General features: G+C 48.3%; 2 protein-coding genes and 1 long non-coding RNA gene across 13 annotated transcripts in view; 1 reads left to right on the forward strand and 2 right to left on the reverse strand.

The window, feature by feature from the left end:
* Nucleotides 1-24,982, reverse strand: part of PC (pyruvate carboxylase) — a 265,178-nt gene that overhangs the window by 79,888 nt on the left and 160,308 nt on the right. For all 10 annotated transcript variants that reach the window (XM_080984200.1, XM_080984194.1, XM_080984196.1 and 7 more), the window contains one exon: nt 201-383. In XM_080984200.1, the coding sequence (XP_080840326.1) occupies nt 201-383 (183 nt within the window). The remainder of the gene's footprint in view (nt 1-200; nt 384-24,982) is intronic.
* Nucleotides 7,866-10,188, reverse strand: LOC308464759. Its single transcript, XR_013980152.1, has 3 exons — nt 9,558-10,188; nt 9,162-9,268; nt 7,866-8,449 (listed from the first exon to the last, which is right to left on the reverse strand). It is a non-coding gene; the product is annotated as an uncharacterized lncRNA (long non-coding RNA).
* Nucleotides 10,699-14,421, forward strand: LOC308464733 (uncharacterized protein; the record flags this gene model as incomplete). Of its 2 annotated transcripts, none has more annotated exons than XM_080984288.1 (2): nt 10,699-11,257; nt 11,616-14,421. In XM_080984288.1, 2 exons carry the CDS (start codon nt 10,699-10,701, stop codon nt 12,188-12,190), a joined length of 1,134 nt encoding a protein of 377 aa, XP_080840414.1. In that variant the 3' UTR covers nt 12,191-14,421. The 2 variants fall into 2 exon arrangements, 1 of the variants encoding a protein (XP_080840414.1); XR_013980138.1 differs by having other exon boundaries at nt 10,931-11,229.

Raw genomic sequence — 24,982 nt, forward strand, 5'->3', positions numbered from 1 at the left:
CACTCAAACAGCATGGAAGAGGAAGTATTTATACAGTGGCTGCCAAAATTAATCTTTACACACATCCCCTGCCCCAAAAGGATAAATAAAAGCACATGTTATAAGGAGAAACACCAACAGGTCAGCTGCCCCTAGCACAAGTCTCAGCCTTGGCAAACAAGAAAATCCGAAAGCGCATGAGCCTGGAGGCCCTTTCCTACCTTGACCCCGCGGATCCGGAACTCAGCCAGGGCGCGGCTCATCTTGGAAGCTGCCGTGGTGTGGTCTTTGCCGTGAGCAATGACTTTCACCAGGAGGGAGTCGTAGTGTGGCGAGATGATGGCCCCCTGAAAGGCGGAGGCACTGTCCAGTCGGATCCCCATGCCCTCGCCACTCCGGAAAACCTAGAGGAGGAGAGGTCCACAAGGTCAAGAAGAGTCTCCCTGGGAAGTAACACATAGCGTTTGATTGTTGATCGATTGCTAGTTTACTGCAGGCTTCCACATCTGCGGTTATTCTTGGATTTAGTCATGATTTTGATGCTGAATTTCCTGGCTCAAAGATATGAATTGTAGCAGTTAGAAAGGCTCCTCTGAAATATGAGGTGAGCATTACAGGCCCCCAAAGTTCTTCCCTTTAAAGTTTCAAAAGAGATATCTTAAGATTACGGCTCAGACAATCCCAATAACCCCAGCATTTTAGCTTTATAAATAAAGTAAAGCTAAAATGCTGGGGTTACTGGGAAATATACTTCAAATATGGACCAATTGAGAAGTAAGGCATTAATAACACATTTATTAACAGCAGCTAGAACAGTAATCGCTAGAACTTGGAAAACCTTGCAATTAATGAATATTGATCACTGGTAAAACATACACTGGCAAACAGCCCACAATAGAAAAGCCGTTGCAAAAACTGGAAGGTAGCAATGAGAGAGGGGGCGGGGAAGATACTTTTTATACTGCATGGTGTGATTTTGTAAATATACAAATGGAATAACACAGAGATGAGAAATACCTACAACATACAGTCTTGGGAAAAAGAAAGTGTACCTCCTTTGAATTATGTGGTTTTACATATCAGGACATAATAGCAATCATTTGTTCCTTAGCAGGTCTTGAAATTAGGTAAACGCAACCTCAGATGAAGAACAACACATGACATCTGTCTCATGATTTAATTAATAGAAACAAAGCCAAGATGGAGAAATCATGTGTGGAAAAACTAAGTACACCCTTACTGCTTCCATAGGAATCTTAATTCCTATGAAAGCAGTAAGGGTATACTTAGGGGATGCTAATCAAATGTCCTTGCTTAATTGATCATCAGCAGGTGTGCCAACCTCTATAAAAGCAGAAGTTTTAGCAGTTTGCTGGTCTGGAGCATTCAGGTGTGTTTTAACACAATGCCAAGGAGGAAAGACAACACATTCCCCTTCAGCCTCACACAGTTGGGGTTAGTAAGCTCCCTTTCACAGAGTCAGACCACTGGTCCATACAGCTCAGCGTTTCCTACACTGACTGGCAGCAACTCTCTAAGACTCCAGAGAGGGAATCTTTTTCTTCCCTACCTGAAGATGCCACCAAGAATTGAGCCTGGGAGTTTCTGTGTGCAAAGCAGGCGCTCTAACCACTGAGCTACATCTCTTCCTTTTAAGCAACTTAACACCTTTAAACACACTCACTCTCCAATCCACCCAGGCTTTCTCCAGGCAAATCTACTGAGGAAAGTGGGGTGATCATATTCTCCCCACTCAGTGTGACCAATCTCATAAACAGAGAGAGGACAATCTGCACCCCCAGCCAAAGGGTCCACTTTAATCCCCTGCCCCCTGCTTTTTGGCTACCATCTCCAAAACTGGGGGTGAAGAAATTGCTTGAGGAACTGGATCAGATCCCCAGCTTGGCAGCAGCCACATCTAGTCGACTGCAAATCAGTTTTATTTTTTTATTCTACTAATACCCACCCACTTCCCTTCCCTAAGGAACTGGCCCCTGGGGGAGGCAGCGATGGCCACCGACACGGGTGCCTGTAGAAGAGGACTAAACAAATTCATGGCAGAGAGAACTATCTATGTCTACTAGTCATGTTGGCTACGCTCTGCCTCGACAGCTGGAAGCAGCAATGCTCCTGAATATCAGTTGCTAGGATCCACAGGAGGGAACAGGCCTCTTGAGCTCAGATCCTGCTTGCGGGGTTTCCCATAGGCATCTGGCCAGCTACTCTGAGAACTGAAGGCTGGACTAGATGCCCTTTGGGCCTCACCCTGCAGGCCCTCCTTATGTTCTTATGCAAAGCGGGTGCTCTGCCCCTGAGCTACAGCCCTTATTATTAATGTAAAAAGTACTACTCTGGAATCAAAAGTACAAAGAAAAAAGAAAACTGAAGAATGTAAGAATAGCCTTGCTGGATGAGGCCTGGCCCAGCATCCTGTTCTCACAATGACCAACCAGATGCCCCAATGGGAAACCCACAAGCAGGATTCAAGCACAAGAGCGACTCCTGTGGCTTCCAGCAAGTAGCATTCAGAAGCACTGCTGCTTCCAGCTGTTGAGGCAAAGCAGAGCCATCATGACTAGTAGCCATTATGAGTCCTCTCTCCATGAATTTGTCTAATCCTCTTTTAAAGCCATCTTCTTCTCCTTAATTTAATTTGTTGGTCGCTTTAACTTGCACAAGACAACGCCCCCCCCCGGGGGGGGGGGCTGGATTTAGGTTTGATGAGGCCATAAGCTACTGAGGGTAATGGGGCCCTTTATACGTCCAGCTGTCCTTTGTCAACAACAAATTGTCGCTGTTTTTTGTGCTGAATATATGCTATATGGTAATTTATGGACCTAGTAAGTATCTAAAGCCATTTTCACGTGACAAAATACGTATTTTATCAAAGCAATTGTTGGACCGAAATACAATTTTAGGGAACAGGCAGGGCCCATTACTTACATCATAGGAGCCTACACAACACAAAACACTGTTGCTGTGTGTAGGTTTTATTTCATTTGTTTTTTAATCTTATATTTTGGAAATGTACATCCAGTTTTTTCCCCATTTAATTTTTTTGGGGGCCCCCAAGAGAGTGGGACCCTAAGCTACAGCTTGTTTAGCTTATACGTAAATCTGGCACTGTCCCCCTCCCACAGTATATATATTAAAACCAGGGGGCAGGAATACATTAAAAATACCCCACTCCCTTCTGAAAGGCCACAGATAGTTAGAGGCCAAAGATCTGGTTACAGAGGAGTTTTTGCCTGGTGCCTAAAGATATATAATGATGGTGTCAGGCGAGCTTCCCTGGGGACAGCATTTTAAAAGTATTAATCTTACATTAATACTACTTATTGCTTTTGTTTTTGCTTCTTCTAATACCCTTCCATTCCCGGAAGAATAAGCTGCCAGTTTCCTTCTGGAAAAGGTCCTGTCAAGGGAGGATGGCCGCAGCAGCAGGAGCAGAAGAGGGGAGAGAGAGGCAGAGAAGACGAGTCCAGAGTTTTATAGCTGTTCACACACACACACACACACACAGAGAGAGAGAGAGAGAGCGAGAGAGAGAGGGAAAGAGAGAGAGAGAGAGCGAGAGAGAGAGAGAGAGAGAGAGAGAGACGTGCTTCAGGAGGATGCAATCTCCATTGTTCGCAGCACTCCTTCTGCACTTTGGTCAGCAAGAAGCTTAAGCTGATGTGACAAGGCCCTTCGGAGGCATGCGATGCAACGTACAACGTGCCAGCTTGTGTAACATCACTGGACTTTCAAATTCAGGCCCTGGGAATTGCTTCTTACGGAGACGGCTACTTGGGCACAAGACTGGACACTGGCTTACTCTGCATGCCTGCAATCATACAGAACAGAACCTGTCTTTACTCAAAATACATGAATACAGTTCTGAAAGGCCACACTTTATTTTTTTAAAAAGAAATCAAGTAAGCTTCTAGTCCTCAGGGTGGTAGGCAACATGATTTACGAGAAGCTGAACCTAAACCAGGTGTTCCAGGAAATGCTCAGGCCTGAACTCTGGCGAATTCCTAGAGAAAGCAAGTTCTACTTCAGTGGGGAAGCCAGTGACAAGTCCATCTCTGAACATTGTCTCCCCCTGGATGGCTTTGGTGCCCCGTATTCGCCTAATGGAGCAATGTTTCCATTTTGCTATCATTTGAACAGAATGAAAAGGTTCCAACAAAAACTATTTTATACGTTTCACTGTTCGTCATGGCGAAACATTAAGTAAATAAATTATGCAATTAATTACATTATTCCACAGCATTCACTTCAATGCAAAGGAACCATGATGCAAACAAACAATCAATCAATCAATCAATCAATTAATTATGCATCATCATATAGTCTTTGATGCGTGAATAATATAGTTATTATCATTTCTATTTGTTGGATTAATGTCCATTCTGGAGACAGGACTAATAAGCGAACACTGGCAATTTTAATCGCTCTCTTTTTCATTGGAATTCTCTGACATTCTTACTTGGTTCTCAGTAGGACTATGTTGCCCACAAATCCCTCATGGCAGAAAGTGAGTCACGTGTGTGTGTTGTAAGACAAGGCAAAATGGACCCTAAGCTTATAGACTGGTTGATCGTTTTTGTAACCCACCAAGGAGCTACAGGTACATGTAGGCATTTTCCAATTTTATTGTTGGGGCAATCCTGTGAGGTTGAAAGACAGTGGCTAGCTAGCACTCAGCTGCCTATATTGCCAAGCAGAGATTGGAACCCAGGACTCCCCTATCCATCAAGAACATCCGTAGGGTTCTTAAAGCTATCTGCCTTCAAGGGATACTTTCTACGCAGATGTTTGGCAGTGGTTAGGGCCTATGCCAATTGTTCCCATCTCTGAGAACAGTACTGCTACAACCCAGCAACCTCCAAAGGTGGTGGGACTCCAACTCCCATCAACCCCAGCTGAGTTGTAGTAAAAAATGGCTGTGCTGGCTAGGGCTGATGGGAGTTGGAGTCCAAAACAGCCATGCTGGCTGGGGGTTGATAGGAGTCCAAACATCTGGAGGACACCGGCTAGCGAAAGGTTGAATTAGAATACAGTTTGAAAATCTCTGTTCTACTCTGCACTGGGTCACCCGTACAGCACCTGACACACCATTAACACCAATCAAAAGATGCAACAGCGAAAAGGGTGTATGCTATATTCTGTGATACTTAATTGGCCTTATGAAGAAAAAAGCAATCAAGACAATCTCTGAACTCTGCTGCTTCATTCTCACAAGGTCCTTGACAGGTTCAGGAAGCTGAGCTCTGAGCCCCACACTGCTCTGATTGAGATTCAACCCAAGAGGCGTGTCATGAAAAATGTGAGAGTTATGTCTCTCCAGAGGCTGTGCAGGGACCAAAACATCTTTCTGGATCTCTCTGTCTCTCCCCCCTTTTCTTATTTAAACAGAAGGGGGAATTTGTTATCAGAGGAAATCAGGAGACTGGTAAATGGCCTCACTGGCAGCCAGAATAAATCACACCCCGGCAACCTCGATCCTTCCCCTCCGACTAATGAAGCCAATAAATCAGTCGTGCAAACTGGAGCAGGACCCGAGTTTTGCTTACAAATTCTCTCTAATGGGGCTCCGTGGCAGATTAGGATTAAGAGGGTCTTCTGTCTCGTGAAGACAGAGAGCTTCTCATCGTGGAAGGGTTTGCCCAAGGCCACTTTGCCCCATCTAGAAGAATAGAATCATCAATTGTAGAGTTGGAAGGGAACCCAAGGGTCATCTAGTCCAACCCCCTGCCTAAGTGCAGAACCTTACATTTGTCCCTATTGAAATTCATTTTTTTTAGTTTGGGCCCAGGTCTCCAATCTCTTAAGGGCATTCTGAATCTTGATTCTATATTCTGCAGCATTAGCTACCCCTCCCAGTCTGATGTCATCTGTGAATTTCATAAATATCACCTTAATTCCTTCATCCAATTCGTTTATAAAGATGTTGAACACCAGTGGGCCCAGGACAGAACCCTGCAGCACCACACTAAACCACTTTTTCCCAGGATAATGAAGAACCATTAATGAGCACTCTGGGTTCATTCAGTCAGCCAGCTACAAATCCACTTAACAATTACCTCATCCAGCCCACATTTTATCAACTTCTCCGCAAGAACATCATGGAGGACTTTGTCAAAAGCCTTACTGAAATCAAGATACACTACGTCCACAGTATTCCCCCAATCTACCAAACTCGTAACTCCATCAAAGAAATTAGATTTCTCTGGCGTGGTTTGTTTTTGAGAAACCCATGCTGGGTCTTAGTAATCACAACATCCTTTTCTAAGTGTTCACAGACTGATTGTTTAATTAAATGTTTTAGGACCTTTCCTGTTATCAATGGCAAGCTGACTGGTCAGTAGTTACCTGAGTCTTCTTTTCACCCCTTTTTGAAGATGGGGACAACAGTTGTCCGCCTCCAGTCCTCAGAAAGCTCACTTGTTCTCCAAGAATTATCAAATAGTACAGAGACTCTGAGATTACATCCACATGCTTCTTTAATATCCTTGTGTGCAGCCCATCAGGCCGAATTCATTTAAAGTAGCTAGGTGGTCCATGACAACCTCTTTTTCTATTTTGGGCTGCAGCTCCCTCCTTGCATCGTTTATACTATTATCACCAAGTTAGGCACCGCTTTCCTTTCAGGTGAAGACAGGGGCAAAGCAGGTGTTGAAAAGTTCCGCCTTCTCTCTGTTACCCAATAGCATTTCTTCATTTTCTCCACCTGCACCTTGGAGTGCCTCCTGCCTAAAAAAAGGAGAGGGGCAATGTCGCAAAGTCTAAGCATATGCACATTTTATTATACGTGGGATTTCATTTGCATTTTGAAATGGAGATGGGCCAAATGGAGATGGCAGAACACATCAATCCTGGGTGTCAGAGAATCCTCCTTAAGAAGCAGCTGTGCATTGAAGCTTTTGGTTTGGGGGCAGAGGAGCTTCCAAACTGCTTTCCATGGGGGCAGATGTCACCTCTTCCGATAATTAAAAGCGCAAATATCTCCTGCCCACTGATTTTATTTGGTTTCCTGTGATCCGCAGGCAGTGGCACGGCTGGGTCAATGAATGGTGCTTGGCTGCCACTCAAGACCCAGCACTGGGTTTTTTCTTCTTCCTCATCTTCGGGGTAGAAATAAAGAGCCAAGTCAATTTTCCTTAGCAGTCTCTGGTTGACATAAAAAAAACTTGGGCTATCAAATTAGAAAAGACTGGAGGCATTGTTGTCCATGTGTGCATTTTGGGGGAATGGCAAGCTGGCCAGAGGAGGCCGTGGCATGGGAGAGACAGCTGGCCAGACATGGGAAAGGCTCGCTGGAGGGCTGTTGTGACCGTAGAAAGGTCCTGGTGACAGACCCTTTGGCACGTTCTCATCACAGTGCAGAAGCTACCTGAATACTTGATAGGCATATGCAGAGTCAAGAGATTCTGGCCTGCAGCCAGAACAATTACATTCACATAGTACATGGGCAAAGCAGGGGCAATATATGGTTCTTTACCCAGATGGACAAAAGAATGAAGTGGGGAGGGTGAAAGAAGGAAAGCAGAGGTTATTAACTGACTTTAAGTATTAGAGCTTGTTCAGCATGTTTTGTGAGACTGATAGCATCTCCAGTTGAAGGCTCTCAAGTGAATGACAAGCTAGATGGACGTAAGGACATCAGAAGAGCCTCCTGGATCAGGCCAATGGCCCATCTAGTCCAGCATCCCATTCCCACAGTGGCCAACCAGGTGCCTGTGGGAATCCCACAAGCAGGATCTAAGTGCAACAGCCCTCTTCCTGCCTGCTGTTTCCAACAACAGGTTTTCTGAGGCATTACCACCTTGGACCAAGGAGGCAGATCACAGCCAACATGACTAGTAGTCATTGATATTCTCCTCCATGAATTTGTCCAATCCTTTTTCCAAGCCATCCAAATTGGTGGCCATCACTGCCTCCTGTGGAAGAGAGTTCCATAGTTTAACTATGTGCGACCTGAAGAAGTCCTTCCTTTTACCTGTTCTGAATCTTCCAACATTCAGCTGCAATAGATGTTATGTCCACAAGTTCCAGTGTCATGGGAGACAGAGAAAAGACTTTTCTCTATCCACTTGCTCCATTTTTTGCACAATTTTATAAACTCTTCATGTTTCCTCTTACTCGCTTTTTCTCTATAAACTAACAAGTCCCAAATGCTGCCACCTTTATTCATAGAGGAGTCTCTCCGCCCCCATGTTCATTTTGGTTGTCCTTTTCTGAATCTTTTCCAACTCTACAATACCCTTTTTGAGGTGAGGCGACTGGAATGAATGGTGTGACACAGGATAAGGCTGTTTCTGAGGTTTATTTTTGCCCATGTTATTCTGGGGAGAACATAAAGCTCTTTTATATACTGCTGTGCTTGGAGGTTCTCCTTCAGCTGCCATTGCCAAAAAGGTGTTGATAGATGCCTTCTCTTCCATGAATATGCCTCTCAACCCCTAGCAAAATATTTTTTTCCCTGGTGGGCAGAAAGCAAATTCCATAATAATGTGTTAAGTATATTGAATCTGCTCCCACATTAGTCTTACTAGATGACACCCAACACCTGCTTCCATCTGCCCCCCTCCCCACACCCTGAGTTTTATGAAGGAGGGAGGAAAACATCATCCTCTGGGCAATTTCTCAATTTCTGAAATTCCACAACAGTCCCCGGTGGAACAAACTGTGTGATCACATACTGGGTGTTTTCCAGATGAGGTCTCCAGTTCCCATCAGCCCTTGCCAGTTATGGCTGTGCTGGCTGGGGCTTATGGGAGTTGTAGTCCCAAAACAGTCAGAGGGCTGCAGGTTGGGCTAAATTAACACTGGGCTAAATTATCTCTCTGGCTCATCCCAGTTCTAGTGCGAACATGTCAGGTTGCCACCCAACCAGGTGGCCCTTCAGATGCTGTGAACTACAACTCCAATCAACCACATGATGCTGGGACTAATGGGAGTTACACTCCAAAGCATGTGGAAAGTACCAGTTTGGTGAGGGCTGCTTTGGGCCTCTTCCTGTTTATCCCAACTAAGCTCCATTTCCCCCAGCCCCCTTCCAAGGGTTGCGTGCTGTTGTGTCTCTCTGAACCCTGCCTCGTCTTTGCATCCGCCCCCCTCCCACTTTCTCCCCAGTGCCATAATTGTGTCACATGCAATGGAAGAAATCTTCTAAGGCAGTGTCCTCTCCTTACATGTCTCTGAGATTTGTCTCCTTCTGCTGGCTGAATCTTCCTCTTTCTCCGCCTGACATAATCTCAGCTAAGAAAAGCCACTCAGGCAGAAGGCTACACGGTGCACTCTGGAACAGGAGAAGCAGGCAAAAGCGCAAGGAACCCTCCTTGTCTGTTTAAATTAATCATCACCCCGGAGATGCAAGGACTCTCCAGCACTCAAGCGCATCTGCACCAAGGCAGCCAGAGAAGCTTTTAGGGACTGCCTCCATTAGAAGGTGGCTCCTTTCCCAGGCCTTAAAGGGCCACTCAGGCTCAAGGGAGGAAGGCCCTGTTGCCTGGAGGAAGGGGCTGAGTGCCAGAACCCCAGGGCACACCCTATGGACAAAAGAAGACCCCTGGTGGTCTAAGGCCCACCTTCTTTCCAACCATGGCCAAGCAAATGGAGGCACAGAAGACAACAAGCCGGATCCCAAGGCCATCTGCTCACTCCTCAGCAACTGGCGCTCAAAGAATAGACTGTTTCTGAATGGGGAGGCTCCTCTGAACAATAGAGGGAGAAAATGATGGGGAAATGATGGAACCTAAGTGAGGAAAAGCATGTACCTTTGTGTTGCAGATGAAGGGCATAGAAGACCTGAACCTATCTGAAAAGAGGTACAGAATGGTTTCAACTCTCTTACAATTTTAATCATAGTGGAATAAAGGAAGAGATTTCTCTCTAATTTACATCAAGGTCTGCCGACATGGTGCCCGCCAGAACTCCTTGGACTCCAGTTCCTCTCATCTCTGACCATCAGCCTTGCTGGCCAAGGCAGATGGGAGTTGAACAAAAATCTGGAGCATGTCACTTGGGGAGTGTTTTTCATATTAGTCCCCCCCCCCCCCTCTTTAGCATGTTTGGGAGTGCATATCACATTGCTGGGTTCTTGGTGCCATTTAAAAGCACCTTGTAAAAACAAGAACATAACATCAGCTGATTAATTCGCTAAAATGATTCAGGACAGATAAAATAAAGTCATTTTTCATGAAGCGCATAAACGATGGAACTCTCACCCACAGAAGGAGGCAGTGGTGGCCACTGACTTAGAAGGCTTTAAAAGAGGATTGGGCAAATTGATGGAGAAAGCAACTGAAGTCTACTAGCTATGATGGCTACGCTCTGCCTCCACAGTCAGAAACAGTAAAGCCATTTCTGAACTTGAGAGGAGAGGGGGTTGCGGGCCACCCCCTCCCACACACGCGGGGGCTGGCCTTCTGCCCCCGCGAGAACAAGGGAATCCCCGGGCGTGCCTGCAACCCTGCCCGCCAATCGGCGGGTGGGGGAGGCGTGGCCTACCCATTTAAGGCCAGGCGTGCCCGGGGACCGCCCTCTTTGCCCCGTTCCAGCTGACCGGTATATATATTTTTCAGCCAAATTTGTGCCTGGAATTAATAATGACATCGCGGGTGCTCTGTCTCGTTTTCAGATGGAGCGCTTCTGCTCATTAGCGCCGGATGTGGAACAGTCATCCCTGCCTTTCCTGGAGCATCTTTGGAGTCTTGGGAGCAAGAAGTGATGAAGGGAGTATTGGGTGCAGTTGCCCCTTCCACAATGAGATCATATAGGAAAGCGTGGGCTGACTTCCTAAAGTGCCGCAACAGTATGCCCAACACAAGGCAGGATTCCATTCCTTCAACGAGGGAGGTCCTCCGCTACTTAGCCCACCTGAAGGAGCTGGGCAGGGCACCAAAGACTCTCAACATTCAGTCCGCGGGGATCTCATACTTTTGTAAAGCCTTTTTCGCCACCGACCCGTGCGCTGAATTTATAGCGCGTAAGACTTTAGAGGGTTGGCGCAGGCTCCAACCTCCCAGCACTGACAAGAGGAGGCCCATAACTTATGATATTCTGACCCAGATACACAAAAAATTACGAGCAATATGCTGGTCAAAATATGAAGCTCGCCTATTCTCAGCTGCTTATTCCATAGCCTTCTTTGGTGCCCTCCGCATAGGGGAGGTAGTCTGTGAGGGGGAGGTGGCCCACTGCCAGAGGGGCATCCTCTTAAGTGACTTGACAATATCCAGTACTGACCTAATCGTGCAGGTACGGAGCTTTAAGACGGACCAGCAGGGTAAGGGGGCCCTCCTTCGGTCCCTGCCCGGTTAGGGATACGAGGTGTTTCCTCTACTTAAGACCCAATAGCCCCGGCCCTTTCTTAATTCACGCGGATGGATCGCTCTTGGCCAGACACCAGTTTACGCGGGTGATGCGCATGGCTTTGGCAGCATGCGGGCTGCCCACGGCTGAATTTGCGGCTCACTCCTTCCGGATTGGAGCAGCTACCACCGCAGTACACCTTGGGCTCTCTATCGAGAGGATAAAGGACTTGGGGTGGTGGAAATCTAATGCATATAAAGCTTATGTGAGAAAGAATCTATGACTAGCGGTTGAGCTCCTGACCTTGGTTTTTCTGTCTATTTGCTTTTCAGAGTACATGAGGGTGCGCATTTGGTTGGTGGGCCACAGCATTGTGCATTGGGCCAAGAATCGAGCCATGACTATCGGGTTGGGGCAGAACTTGAACTTACCTGCAAATGTTGAGCTGGCATGGATAGCGCGAAGGGGGATGCGCTGGAACGAATTCAAGCCAGCTGTGATGGCGAGAGCAGCCTCTGAGGGCCCACCTGATGTCCTGGTTATCCAGCTGGGGGAGAACGACCTAGCGTACCGCAAAGCTATAGACTTGAGATGGAACATTTTTGACTATTTTGCTGATCTGATGGCGGCTTATTCAAACATTACTATCTTGTGGTCCTCGTTGCTCGAGAGGAGGACATGGAGGGATAGTTTGAGCCCGGTTGGAATCAATAAAGCAAGAAAGGTCTTGGAGCGGGCTGTGGCACGTAGAGTGGCGGCTCTGGGTGGGTGCGTCATAGGCCACCCAGGCATCCAGTACAGCAACGAGGCCCTCTACAGATTGGATGGTGTGCATCTGTCAGATGCTGGAAATGATATCTGGTTGGGGGACATCATAGCAGGGATTAGGAGTTGGTTACAGGTTTGAAGGTATTGGCGGCGAGCTTTGCTCGATTGGTGATTAGGCATTGGCAGGGGTAATTGTTATGCAAATGAAGGGGGGAAGGAAGCGCCATCACCTTCCCCCAATGAAAAGGGTAGTCCGGTAGAGAACTCCGGGGGGCGTTGCCTTGTCCGAAACCTAGGGAGGTAAGGGCCTCCGGCACGCCCCCGAGCGGTGACACCCGTGGGATCCTAGTTGGCGTACCTCAACAGGACTCCCACGGCTTGTGGATAACCCTTCCCGGTCTCCATGCCGGGTAGTCGATAGGAGCCAATGCCTAAGGCCAATACCTTTCAATTCCTGTAATCAATAAAGTTGTGGCCTTTTATGCTCATTAACCTTAAATAATGTGTCCGATGTCTTCATTTCACATGGGGGGAGGGGATTTGCCACGCAATGTTATGCTTCTGAATACCAACTGCTGGAAGCCACAGGAGGGGAAAGGGTTCTTGTGCTTGGGACCTGTTTGTGGGTTTCCCACAGGCTTCTGTTTGGCCACTGTGAGAAGAGGATGTTGCACTAGGTGGGCCTTTGGCCTGATCCAGCAGGGCTCTTCTAAAGTTATTAAAGAACCCTGGATCTTTATGTTTCGTAAAGAAACACATCAAAGCCTGCTTCTGCCCCAGGTTAAGCTGGACACCTGGATCCAGGCCTGCCACTGAACTCTGCCCAGACTAGGTGAGGAGGGGAACTCCTTTGACTGTCTACCGGGAGGGTGAGTCGCCTGGGAGCAGTTACACGGCAGCCAATAACTCCAGAGCGGTGAACAAACGATGCTTGCCTGCCAGGCGGGGATAAATGTCAGAGCCCATCATATATCTCTGTGCTATACACCAAGGACGTGCGGAGAGCCCCGGCCGACTTGATGGCTCGGTGGCTCAATGAGAGAGGCAGCTTCCAGCAACCTGTTCCTTAAGGCCGGGCAGCCGAGTTCCTGACAGGTCTAGAGAATGCTGAAAAGAATGCAAGCAGGTCCCTGCAGGATGAAGGCCAAAGGCTCGGTTGTCCCAGATTTTGTTTCCCAACTAGGAGTCACCAGGTGCCTCCCCACTGTTGCCCACACCAGCCCTGCCTCTCAGGGGAGGTGGAAGAATTTGAACTCAGATCCCAGTTTCTGCTAAAACCTTTAATGCTCAAATCAGTATGGTACAGAGGCAGATTAGGGTCCAAAGTCACATCAGGGTCTATGCATGGCTAAGCTTCTTGTTGTGGTACAACAATATGCAGACTCTGATTACTGCAGAGAAAAATAACTCACAAATTACGTGTGTCTAAGGGTAAAGGAAACCTGGAACATTTCTAATGCCGTTTGGTGGGATTTCATTTCATATGTGTCAAATACAGATATACAAAACTCTCTTCCTCCACCAGATCACAAAATCTGGCCTTACTGGTGTGTTTTTCTACATTTTATTTTTCTACAAGCTCTGTACTGCTCCTATGCTCTGTAAGTTTGATGATGCTTTTATGTTTTTGATTTTATGTTAATGCAATTAAAAAACAAAAGACACAACAGGTGCTCTGCATGGCTAAGCATGCTAGGATGTTGATCCATCAAGCGACATGCCCCCTTGAGTCATATGGGGCGGGCAAAGCTTCAGAGTGGCAAACTGTCCTTTGTATTGGGCAAGCAAACAAAAACTCCTTCTGGTGGGCTGAGCTTGTGCTGTCTGTTTGCACCTGTGCTGGCTTCTCTGCCCCAGGTGATGGAGGAGGCCATCAGCAACAGCTCTGCCCCAGGCTGCACAGTAAGGTTCTTCCGAGAGGATGGGCTGCAAACAGCCTCAGAAGCTGAAGCTGTGACAGAAGGCGAGGCTGGGGAGTGAAGGAGATGCTGGGGCAATGTGTCAGGAGATGGGATGGGAGGCTGAAGCAGAACCTCACTCTGACCCTCTCTGGGATCTGACTCCTCACCCGCAACTTCCTTCCCTGGAGTCTCCCTGATCTCTTGAGGTCCTGACTAGGCCTGTCCCTCTGGGTCATCAACAGCCAACTCCTCCAATGCCCCACTCCTGTTATACAAAAATCTCCAAATGGGTCCGAACTTCAATGTCTAAAACTCCTGGTAGAGCAAAAGGATCTAGAGATCACGCTAAGGGTGGCCAAATTCTGTGTGACTGCCATAAAACTTAGGGAACAAGCTGTACTACCAAAATGATTGAGGTTTTAAATGATAATTTTAGGTTATATTTTAGTGATCAAGATTTAATGTATTTTTTTAACTGCCGCTATATCTGAATTGTCTCTGTTATACCCAATTGCAATTCAGTGTATTCCTGTTGTGTTTTATGATTTTCCTGATATTGTAAGTGAGCAGGAACTGGTCTGTGACCATAGTAATAAAATTCTATTCTATTCTATTCCTCAAATGCCTTGCATCCTGGACTGACCAACCCTGCACGAGGTCTTGGGACTCATAACACCACCCTCCCATTGGCGATCAGCGGCAAACTGCCCCCGGACATGCAGGGTCCATTTAGCCATCATAACTGATAGTGATTGATAGGTGTCTCTGTGTTCCTTCCTGCTGCTCCATGAATCACATCTGACACATACACAGGTGCAGGAATCCCTTGTGTGGCAGGGCTGACAAAACTTGCTGCTGGCTCCTAACGCAGATGGATCTTTAAAAGGCTAAGAGCAACCTTTTAAAGTGTTCAATATGTGCAGATTACCTGTGATGTGTTATGGAGCGGAGAACTGGTCCATGACACAGAGAAACACAAACAGCTTAAGAACAGCACAGTATGCCACAGAACGCGCAATGCTAGGAAGATCACTGAAACATAGCGAAGCTAATTGGATACGACAAAGAATGAAAATTGCAGATGCGGCGGGAAAGGCTGCGAAGTTAAAATGGACACGTGCAAGACATGTGGCAAGAGGCAACCGAGGGCGATGGAGTAAAGCAGCATTAGTACAGAGACCCTACGATTTCAAAAGACCAAGGGGATGGCCACCTACGCAATGGGTGGGTGATCTAAAACCAACAGCAGGGCTTATGTAGATGAAAGAAGCAAACAACAAAGAACGAGGGAGAGGATGTGAAGAGGCATATATCCAAAGATGGATGTGAGATGCTGTGAAATAAGGAGAAGGAGAAGAAGAAGAGGGAGGCAGCAGCAGAGGAGCAAACTTCCCATTTTGGTGCCTTCCAAATGTTTTGGACCACAACCTCACCATCAGCCTCAGTCGCCATGGCCATGCCAGCATGGCCATGCTAGCTGGGGGTTATTGAGAATTGTAGCACAACACCTGGAGGGCAGAAAGTTGGGGAGATCCACACTGGTTCAGATCCTGTGCTTCTCCACAGTCACAAATGCATGCAGTTGGGCCGTAAGGAAGTTTCTTTCACCTCCCCTCTGAAGCAGCAGTCCATAACTGCTGGAGTCTAGCCAGCGCAAATACTCATCTTAAAATGCAATTTGTCTAAAAAGGTCAAACGAGACTTGAAAGCATGCACACCTTTTAAGCTCAGCGTAACTGAGTCTTCAGGGGCCATTTCTCTTTCTCACTCCCTGGATAGGTCTCGGGTCTTGAGTCTGAATTCTGATGCCGCAACATCAATGGCATGATTTCTAAAAGGGACCACAGAAAAGCCAGAGTGGATCACTCCTTCCTGTAAAGGAGTGTCCTTTGGCTGCCTCAAGCCCCTGTTTGGAAATTGATGTACAGCAGCCTTCGCCATCCTGGTTCCCCTCAGATGTTTTGGACTGCATCTTCCACCAGCCCAAGCTGACCAGCAGTCAAATCCCTGGGCTGAGGGTTCCAGTATATAAACAGCACTTCGTGCCTGCTGACCCTGAAACCCTTTGTTAACCTGTGAAATTTCTTATGTTACTGTGATTAATAAAACAGAGTAATTTTTCATTAATGTGGCAAAACATTTCGGCAATGTGTAGAGGAGGGCAACCAAGATGATCAAGGGCCTGGAAACCAAGCCTTATGAAGAACGCTTGAAGGAGATGGGTACAGTATGTTTAGCTTAGAAAAGAGGCGACTGAAAGGAGATATGACATTTATCTTCAAATATCTGAAAGGCTGTCATATGGAAGATGGAGCAAGCTTGTTTTCTGCTGCTGCAAAGGGGAGGACACGAAACAATGGCTTCAGGTTACAAGAAAGGAGATTCCAACTAGACATCAGGTAGAACTTTCTGACAGTGAGACCTGTTTGGCAGTGGAATGGTCTCCCTTGGGAGGTGGTGGATTCTCCCTCCTTGGAGGTTTTTAAGCAGATGTTGGGTGGCCATCTGACATGGATGTTTCAGTTGAGATTCCTGCATTGCAGGGGCTTGGACTAGATGACCCTTGAAGGATTCCAACTCTATGATATAACCTAAAAACACTGAGTGCAACAAACTGGGATGTCATATCCAGCATGCTGGTTAAACTACAACCAACCTAACTCTCATGTTTTAGAAACCACAAATCAGCAATTTTGACCAAAAAATGTGGAGCAATGGGTGGCTCAACATTTCAGCTCTGAGAGCTGCAGCCTGTTGGACTTATCAATAAATGCTAGAGAGATGCCAACAGATCCAACAACGTTAGCAAAGACATTTTCCATTCTCAAAAACTCAGATGCATGATTTGTTTTTAAGCTGGCATTTTTTTACTGTGTGCCACTTGCCCCCAGTTTAAGGAATAGGATGAGCTCAAAGTGCAAATAAAAAGGGCTTTTTGGATTTCTTGTGGCTCTCTTAGTTCCATAGCTGGCTAGATGCTTTGTGCCTCCTTCCCTGTGAATTATAAATACCTAATCGCTCGCAACAGCGTGTGCCATTCTGCTCTGGTTCGCTGGCGGATACTTTCTGAAGTGCTGCCAAGGGCATATGCAGCTAAGTGGTTCCTTTGCTGACAATTTTAAATAAATAAATGACATTAGCAGGCTTGCATCACCAACACAATGGTAAAAGGTTTTGCAGCTAGGAAGGGAGCTTGCATTGCCCTCCCCCCAGCTTCTCAGGGATGTCACAGCCTACATGGGAGCCCAGTTAAGCGCTCAGAAAGACCCCTGGCAAAAACAGGATGAGGCAAGACAAAGATTTGTCCATCTGCATTAGCTGCGAAGTAGGCGTGTTCAGAAGAAGGTAGTCAGTACAGGGCGCTCCTTCGCAACCCTGCAAGGTAGGCCACCCACTTTCCCATTCTATTGAGCCCAGAGGCAATGGCTATGGTTTGGGTATGGTTTATTTATGTACTGCTTTTTAACCCAAGGCTCCCAAAGCAGTGAACGACAACATACATCAATACAAGTAACACTAAAAATACAATGTGTCAATCAAAACAAAACAAAACAGCATCAGAATTCAGCCACAAATACAGATCACGTAATAGGATCTGAATTATCACTAGGTGCAGTGGACTGCAGCTTGCAGAAATCTTCCATTCTACTTTGGTTCTTTGCAGGACCGAAGATGTCATCAGTACCACCTTGTTGCTGCTTCTTCTTAAACACCATGCTAGTCAAAACCCCTCAACATGCTGGCCAATGGGGCACATCTGCACCAGTCTTGACACCAGTTTAACGAGTATAGCTTTCTCTGCTCAAATAATTCTGAGAATTTACTTTGGAGAGGATGCTCAGAGGCGACATCATCATAGGAGGGAAATGTTTAATTTGCATCTCACATCTTCTCAGAGGTAAAGAGGAGACCGAGAGGAGATATGATAGCCATCTTCAAACATCTAAAGGGCTGCCGCATGAAGGATAGAGCATGGGTAGGCAAACTAAGGCCCGGGGGCTGGATTCAGCCCAATTACCTTCTAAATCCAGCCCGTGGACAGTCTGGGAATCAGTGTGTTTTTACATGAGTAGAATGTGTGCTTTTATTTAAAATGCATCTCTGGGTTACTTTGTGGGGCATAGGAATTGGTTCGTTATTATTTTTCCAAACTATAGTCTGGCCCCCCACAAGGTCTGAAGGACAGTGGACTAGCCCCCTGCTGAAAAAAATTGCTGACCCCTGGGATAGAGCAAACTTGTTTTCTCATGCTCTGGAGGCTAGGACCCCAACCAATGGATTCAAGTTACAAGAAGAACTTTGTGACAGTATGAGCTGTTCAATAGTGGAATGGTTTTCCTTGGGAGGTGGCAGACTCTCCTTCCTTGGAGGTTTTGAAGCAGACATTGGGTAGCCATCTGTCATGTACTGTATAATCTAGTTGAGATTCCTGCATTGCAGGGGGCTGGACTAGATAACCTTTGGCGTCCTTTCCAGCTCTACAGTTCTATGATTATATGACCTCAGAGCACCATGTATGGCTCCCATGACCAGCAACAACAACCCTGTGGAGTGGATTAGGCTGAAAGATGGTGACTGACCCAACATCACCACATGAGAATCATGGCTAGATCCTACATCACTCCATCACAGCCTTTGCCAACCTGGTGCCCTCCAAATGCTTTGGACTACAAACACCATCAGCCCTGCTCAGCACTGGCTCAGACTGATGGCGGCCATTGTCCAAAAGATCTGGAGGGCATCTGGTTGGGGTACGTAGCTTTAACCACTACCCCACACTGTCTATCTACACAGCCACTACAGTTCTCAGGAGAAAGAATGACTGTTAAAATACTTAATAGTGCAGGACAAGTATATACCGTGGCTTGCTCTGGGACCTTGCCATGGCAACATCAGGATTCGCACACTAGTCTCTACGGTCCTTTATCCACAGCTGCTGGCACCTGGGAGATCAGTCACAGTACCCATTTCAGACTAGGAGAGATGAGTCCCAGAGGCACAAAACAAAAATTGTTTTGCTTCCCTCTCTTCAATCCTGCCCACTCCCGTCCCTCTTCCATGCCAGAAAAAAACCCTCAAAATTGTGGAAGCAAATCACACACACACACGACTAATTTTCATGATCCAGAGCAAAAAAATTATAATCTTTTTTTTAAACACAGTCCCAGACATCTCATTCCACACACTTAGCGTCAGAGGAGGACTCCTTGCCGTTTATTCCATCTGGCGACTAATCTGAGCCTCGCTTCCCCAGGGAGCGCCAGCCCCAGATCCTGCTTCAAATAACAGCACTCGACCTCCAATGTGTGAGTCTCAAACTCTTAAAGGAAGGAATGATACTCTGCTTCCACTATCAGATACAGTATTCCTCTGAATATCGGATGGTGCGGAGAGTTGCTGCTTTTGAGCTCAGATTCTGCTTGTGGGCTTCCCTTAGGACACTTGGCTGCCCACTGTGAGAAGAGCACAGGACTGGATGAGCCCTTGGCCTGATACAGCAGCCAGGCTCTTCTTATGATGCCTGAATATCCAAGAAAACAGGACAGGTAGAATTTGAAAAGAGCTTTGCAAACTAGTAAGTGGCTCTATAAAGAGTGAAGGAATCAAGTCCAACAGAGACCCTCTGAGCATGTTTAAAATCCCTCACAAATGGCAATAGTCAAACCACCCCAGATTGAATTGGAATCCAGTATGGAAAACTAAGAGACTCTGTAAAATACCAGAAAATAACTCACCCCATTCCCCAGTTAAATCTGGGGATTTGGATGCCTTTATGCTCTCAGTGACATGATTGGAAGTACAACGAAGTTGGAATGCCTCCCCCAAAGCCCTGTGATCTCCTGAATCTTGTCCAGTTGCCCTCTTTTCATGTACTGTTTTGCTGGAAGTCTCCCTCTCTTCTTGTGCCATGAACACGGCAACAGAAGTGTAACGGGTGCCAAAGGAACTTCAAAATGCAGTTTCCTAGTGCACCTGAGTCTCTAATACATTAATCGGGTGCCTTAGTAACAACATCTCCCATGGCTTACTGCAAGCCAGAGAACAGGAAGAAAAAACGGTGCTTGCTTTGCAATGCTGCTGAGCATCATGTGTACGATATGTTTGTGTTGCAAGACATGGGAGCATGAACTTAAGACACCACCAACTGAACCCCCCAAGCTGGTCTCAACATTTCTGGAATTGCAGCTTCTAGGCCTGGGGGTGCAACCACCAGTCGGCCGCAAGGCTGTTGACTTTAGAGATTTAAGAGAATTAGTCACCTGTTAGTTTAAGAGAATTGAGCACTGCGGCTTTTCAGAGGCTTTGCCCAACCCTGGAGTGAAGATGACCTTGGTGAGGCTGGATGGTCTCCCTCCCTCCCTGCTCACCAACTCATTCATCAACGCTCTGGCGTTGTCCTTCCTCGCCCTCTGCCTGGCTCACTGGCTCAGTGTCCTTCTCAACCAAGGCGAACGGCCGCAAGTCTCCAAAAGCAGGCTCCATTTGTGCTTGGTTGGGGTGCAAGTAGGTAAAGAAAACCGCCAGCCTTCTCCCCATGAGCTTGTGGAAACTCCACCTTGATCACCACAGGGAGGATACTTTCTCTGTTGCAGGAGGCGGCTGAACAGGGGCACAAGCGCCAGGGGTAAAGGTGAGCAAAGTTCAGCATGGAAGCCATGTCGTCAGCATGACCATGAGACTGATCTGAACAGAGCAATGCTTCTGGCAGTGACAATGATGACAACGTGATAAAGAGAAAAGGTTGCCCCCTTTTTCTAGCTTGAAAAGCACAGTTTGGCTAACCCACCCCAGAAAGGGAACAAAAATGAGGAATCAGAAGAGCAAAAAGGAAGTTCCAATGATCAATAAGGGCAGCCTTTGCCAATCTGGTGCCCTCTAGATGTTTTGGACCAGAACTTCCATCAGCCCCTGTCAGCCATTTTGGACCTAGAGTGTCACCAACCTTAGCCAATATGGCTGTTTTGGGCTCCAAATCCCATCAGCCCCAGGCAATACAGCCATTTGGGGCCACAACTCCTATCAGCCCCAGCTATCAGTCCAAGATGGCTGTGCCGGCTGGGAAATTGATGGGAGCTGGAGTCAAAAACCTCTGGCGGGCACCAGGTTGGCAAAAGTCTAGCTTAGAATGCAGAGGTTCCTGTTTCCTTCAAGAGCCAAAGGTCACCTAGGCCAGGAACATGGGGGAGCTGGATCTCTTTTTGAGCCAAGGAATCATCTTTGCAGCTCCTGCCATGTCCCCCCCCCCCACAGCCCCAAATGGAGAGGGGAGATGACAGAGGCTCATTATTTATGAGCCATCAGCCAAGAAAAGGGAAGCAGCTAATTAAGTTAGATGTGTGGAAGAAATCATTGGCAAGAGGGGAGAAGCAGAGCCTGCTGGGTAATTATAGCACTAACTCCAAGACATGTTATTTATAACGCCCCCCCCCCCCCGGCCAGTTGAAAAGGGACATTTGCTCAGTCAGTTCTCCAGAGGATCCTGATTCCTTTCCAAATCATGTGGCAGGGCTAACCACTCTCCAAGGCAAAATAATCTTGTCTTCCTTAAATAGCCGGGCCTGGTCTTAAAGGTGCTGGCCACTGAGGAAAGCAGGTTGCCAGGTGAACCCTCGATGGACTGACATTTGCACAAACCTCTTCCATTTCCAGTCATCTCCCAGCTGCTTCTCTATCCCCGCTCAATCCGCATTTTATTCTTTCTCTCTCTTGAGGGTTTGGTACATTTAAAGACGTAAGCAGTTTTATCCCTTCCATTGCGCAGACAATTTCATGCGCTGCGCTTTACCCCAAAGAGACAATGCCCAGAGCTGTTTGCTTAAGGAGAACAGATGCAGATCAAGGGTTTTATTTAAAAAAACACTTCCTTGGCTGGTAGCAAGTGTTTTCAAAAATCCCTTCCCCCGGGATCTAACAGCGCCGTAAAGGATCTTTAAGAGGAAGCTCGATATAAGCCAATGGTGAGGAGCCTGCAGCCCTCCAGATAACTACAATTCCCATCAGCCCCAGCTAGCATGGCTGGTGATGAGGGATGGTGGGGAGCGTAGTTCAGCTACATTTGGAGGGCCACAGGCTCCCATTGAGTTGGAAGGGACCATTGAGGGTCATCTAGTCCAACCCTCTGCAATGCTGGAATCATAGCTAAAGAATCCCTGACAGGTAATCATCCAACTTCTGTTGAAAAACCTCCAACAAAGGAGAGTCCACCACTTTCCAAAGCTGTCCTTTCCACAGTCAAACAGCTCTTACCACCAGAAAGTTCTTCCTATTATTTAGTTGGAATAATCCATTTTATTGCATACATTCACAGTACCCTTTTGCAGTGGCCAAAGATTCATTGAATTTTCTCTTCTATGGTTAGCACACACAAGGACGCCATCGACCCTTAATACCTTTCAAATAAGGGGATGGTTCCCTGCTTCCCACATATTAACACAAACTGTGATTAGCAAGTTCAACAAGTAAGCTGAAGTCTGATAGAGTTCACCAACCCCCAAGAACTTAATTAGTCAGCAAGTAGGTTATTATAATTAAGATAACAATATCACCTAGAGTTCCCTCTCTGAACACCCACAGCTACAGCGTGCCAGCCGGAATCACCATTCTGGGGGCACAGGAAAAGCTCCACAGCACTGGCGTGAAGGGAGGGGGCGGGGATGAAGAACACGAATATTTCTTTTAAAATAAGCATGTCTCAGGGGAGCTTGCATGGCAAGCCGTGAGCCCAGAATTAATTAAAGGCAGATGAGTCTCGTAATGAGGCTCCCTACCCCCGCTCCCCTGGCTGAAAACTCCCCAGTTGCTAAAAGACACAAACAGGCTAGAAATAATGGAAGGCGTTGCAGAGCGGAGTGGGAAGGAGGAAGGAAATCAAGCAGCCCAGAACTACCGAGGGCTCCCAGAAACGCCGCGAGCAGTTCAAAGTGCTCCTGAGGATCCTGGAAGTGCCACAAGGCTTTGGACATAGAAAAGAGAAGAGCTGCAGCACTTTAAAAAATGCAGCAGGCCCACAGAGTGAGAGGCTGGGGTGGGTGTGGCCTTGACAGAGGGACGTGGCTAGTGGAGAATGCCGAGGGCCAAATCGGGAAGCTTTGTGGGATTTGACATCAGGTTGCCTCAGTGGGAGAGACGGGAAGCAGGGCTCACTCCATCAGCCCTGCTGTGACAAGGCTGCATCAGTTGGAGCTGAAAGCTTACTCTATCAGGCACCTCCTGCCCCTGAACTGGGTCAGCTGGTCATTATAAAATCAGCTTTTTAAGAATCGGTGCCTGTTTGATCCCCCTTCTTTTCCTCCCTGTCCCTTTTTCCTTGTATGTCATGGCATTTTGGCTGGAAGCCTGTGGGCAGGAACTGTCTGGTTTTACCGTATTTTTCGCTCCATAGGACGCACTTTTTCCCCTCCAAAAATGAAGGGGAAATGTGTGTGCGTCCTATGGAGCGAATGCAGGCTTTCGCTGAAGCCTGGAGAGCGAAAGGCATCGGTGCGCACCGACCCCTCTCGCTCTCCAGGCTTCAGGAAGCTATCTGCAAGCCTTGCAAGCCCGGTGGGAGTTCCCGCGGGCTCACAAGGCTTGCAGGCAGCAGCCTGCAGCCCCAGCGAGTGTCCGCAAGCCTTGCGCGCCCGGCAGGAGGTCCCGCCGAGCGCGCGAGGCTTGGGGCGGCAGCCTGTCGCCCGAAGCACGGGGAGCCCTCCGGAGGGCTCCCCGTGCTTCGGGCGAGTGTCTGCAAGCCTTGCGCGCCCGGCAGGAGGTCCCGCCGAGCGCGCGAGGCTTGGGGCGGCAGCTTGTCGCCCGAAGCACGGGGAGCCCTCCGGAGGGCTCCCCGTGCTTCGGGCGAGTGTCTGCAAGCCTTGCGCGCCCGGCAGGAGGTCCCGCCGAGCGCGCGAGGCTTGGGGCTGCAGCCTGTCGCCCGAAGCACGGGGAGCCCTCCGGAGGGCTCCCCGTGCTTCGGGAGAGTGTCTGCAAGCCTTGCGCGCCCGGCAGGAGGTCCCGCCGAGCGCGCGAGGCTTGGGGCTGCAGCTTGTCGCCCGAAGCACGGGGAGCCCTCCGGAGGGCTCCCCGTGCTTCGGGCGAGTGTCTGCAAGCCTTGCGCGCCCGGCAGGAGGTCCCGCCGAGCGCGCGAGGCTTGGGGCTGCAGCCTGTCGCCCGAAGCACGGGGAGCCCTCCGGAGGGCTCCCCGTGCTTCGGGCGAGTGTCTGCAAGCCTTGCGCGCCCGGCAGGAGGTCCCGCCGAGCGTGCGAGGCTTGGGGCTGCAGCCTGTCGCCCGAAGCACGGGGAGCCCTCCGGAGGGCTCCCCGTGCTTCGGGCGAGTGTCTGCAAGCCTTGCGCGCCCGGCAGGAGGTCCCGCCGAGCGCGCGAGGCTTGGGGCTGCAGCTTGTCGCCCGAAGCACGGGGAGCCCTCCGGAGGGCTCCCCGTGCTTCGGGCGAGTGTCTGCAAGCCTTGCGCGCCCGGCAGGAGGTCCCGCCGAGTGCGCAAGGCTTGGGGCTGCAGCTTGTCGCCCGAAGCACGGGGAGCCCTCCGGAGGGCTCCCCGTGCTTCGGGCGAGTGTCTGCAAGCCTTGCGCGCCCGGCAGGTGGTCCCGCCGAGCGCGCGAGGCTTGGGGCGGTAGCCTGCAGCCCGAAGCACACGAGGCTTGGGGCGGCAGCCGCAGGGGGGGGGGAATAATTTTTTTTATTCATTCCCCCCCCCCCAAAAAAAACGAGGTGCGTCCTATGGGCCGGTGCGTCCTATAGAACGAAAAATACGGTAATTGACTGTATGGAAACCACTCTGGGAGCCTTTCTGGCTAAAGAGTGTGATACTGAATGCTCTAAATACATAAACAAACAAGCAAGCAAAACAAAGCAAAAACAAACAAACAAGGGTTCTGCTTGCCTTCCTCTATACTAGTTTAGAGTTTCATCTGATCTTTTCACTTGCAAAAGTAGAGTTTGTACTGGCTTTTCAGAAAGAAGAACACAGGCAGGAAGATTCAGGCCAAATTATACTTAACACAGCGCTGCACTGGGCACACAAAGAGGCACATATCAAA

This window comes from Podarcis pityusensis (genome assembly GCF_964106645.2).
Source record: "Podarcis pityusensis genome assembly, chromosome: 16".
NCBI classification, from domain to species: domain Eukaryota; kingdom Metazoa; phylum Chordata; class Lepidosauria; order Squamata; family Lacertidae; genus Podarcis; species Podarcis pityusensis.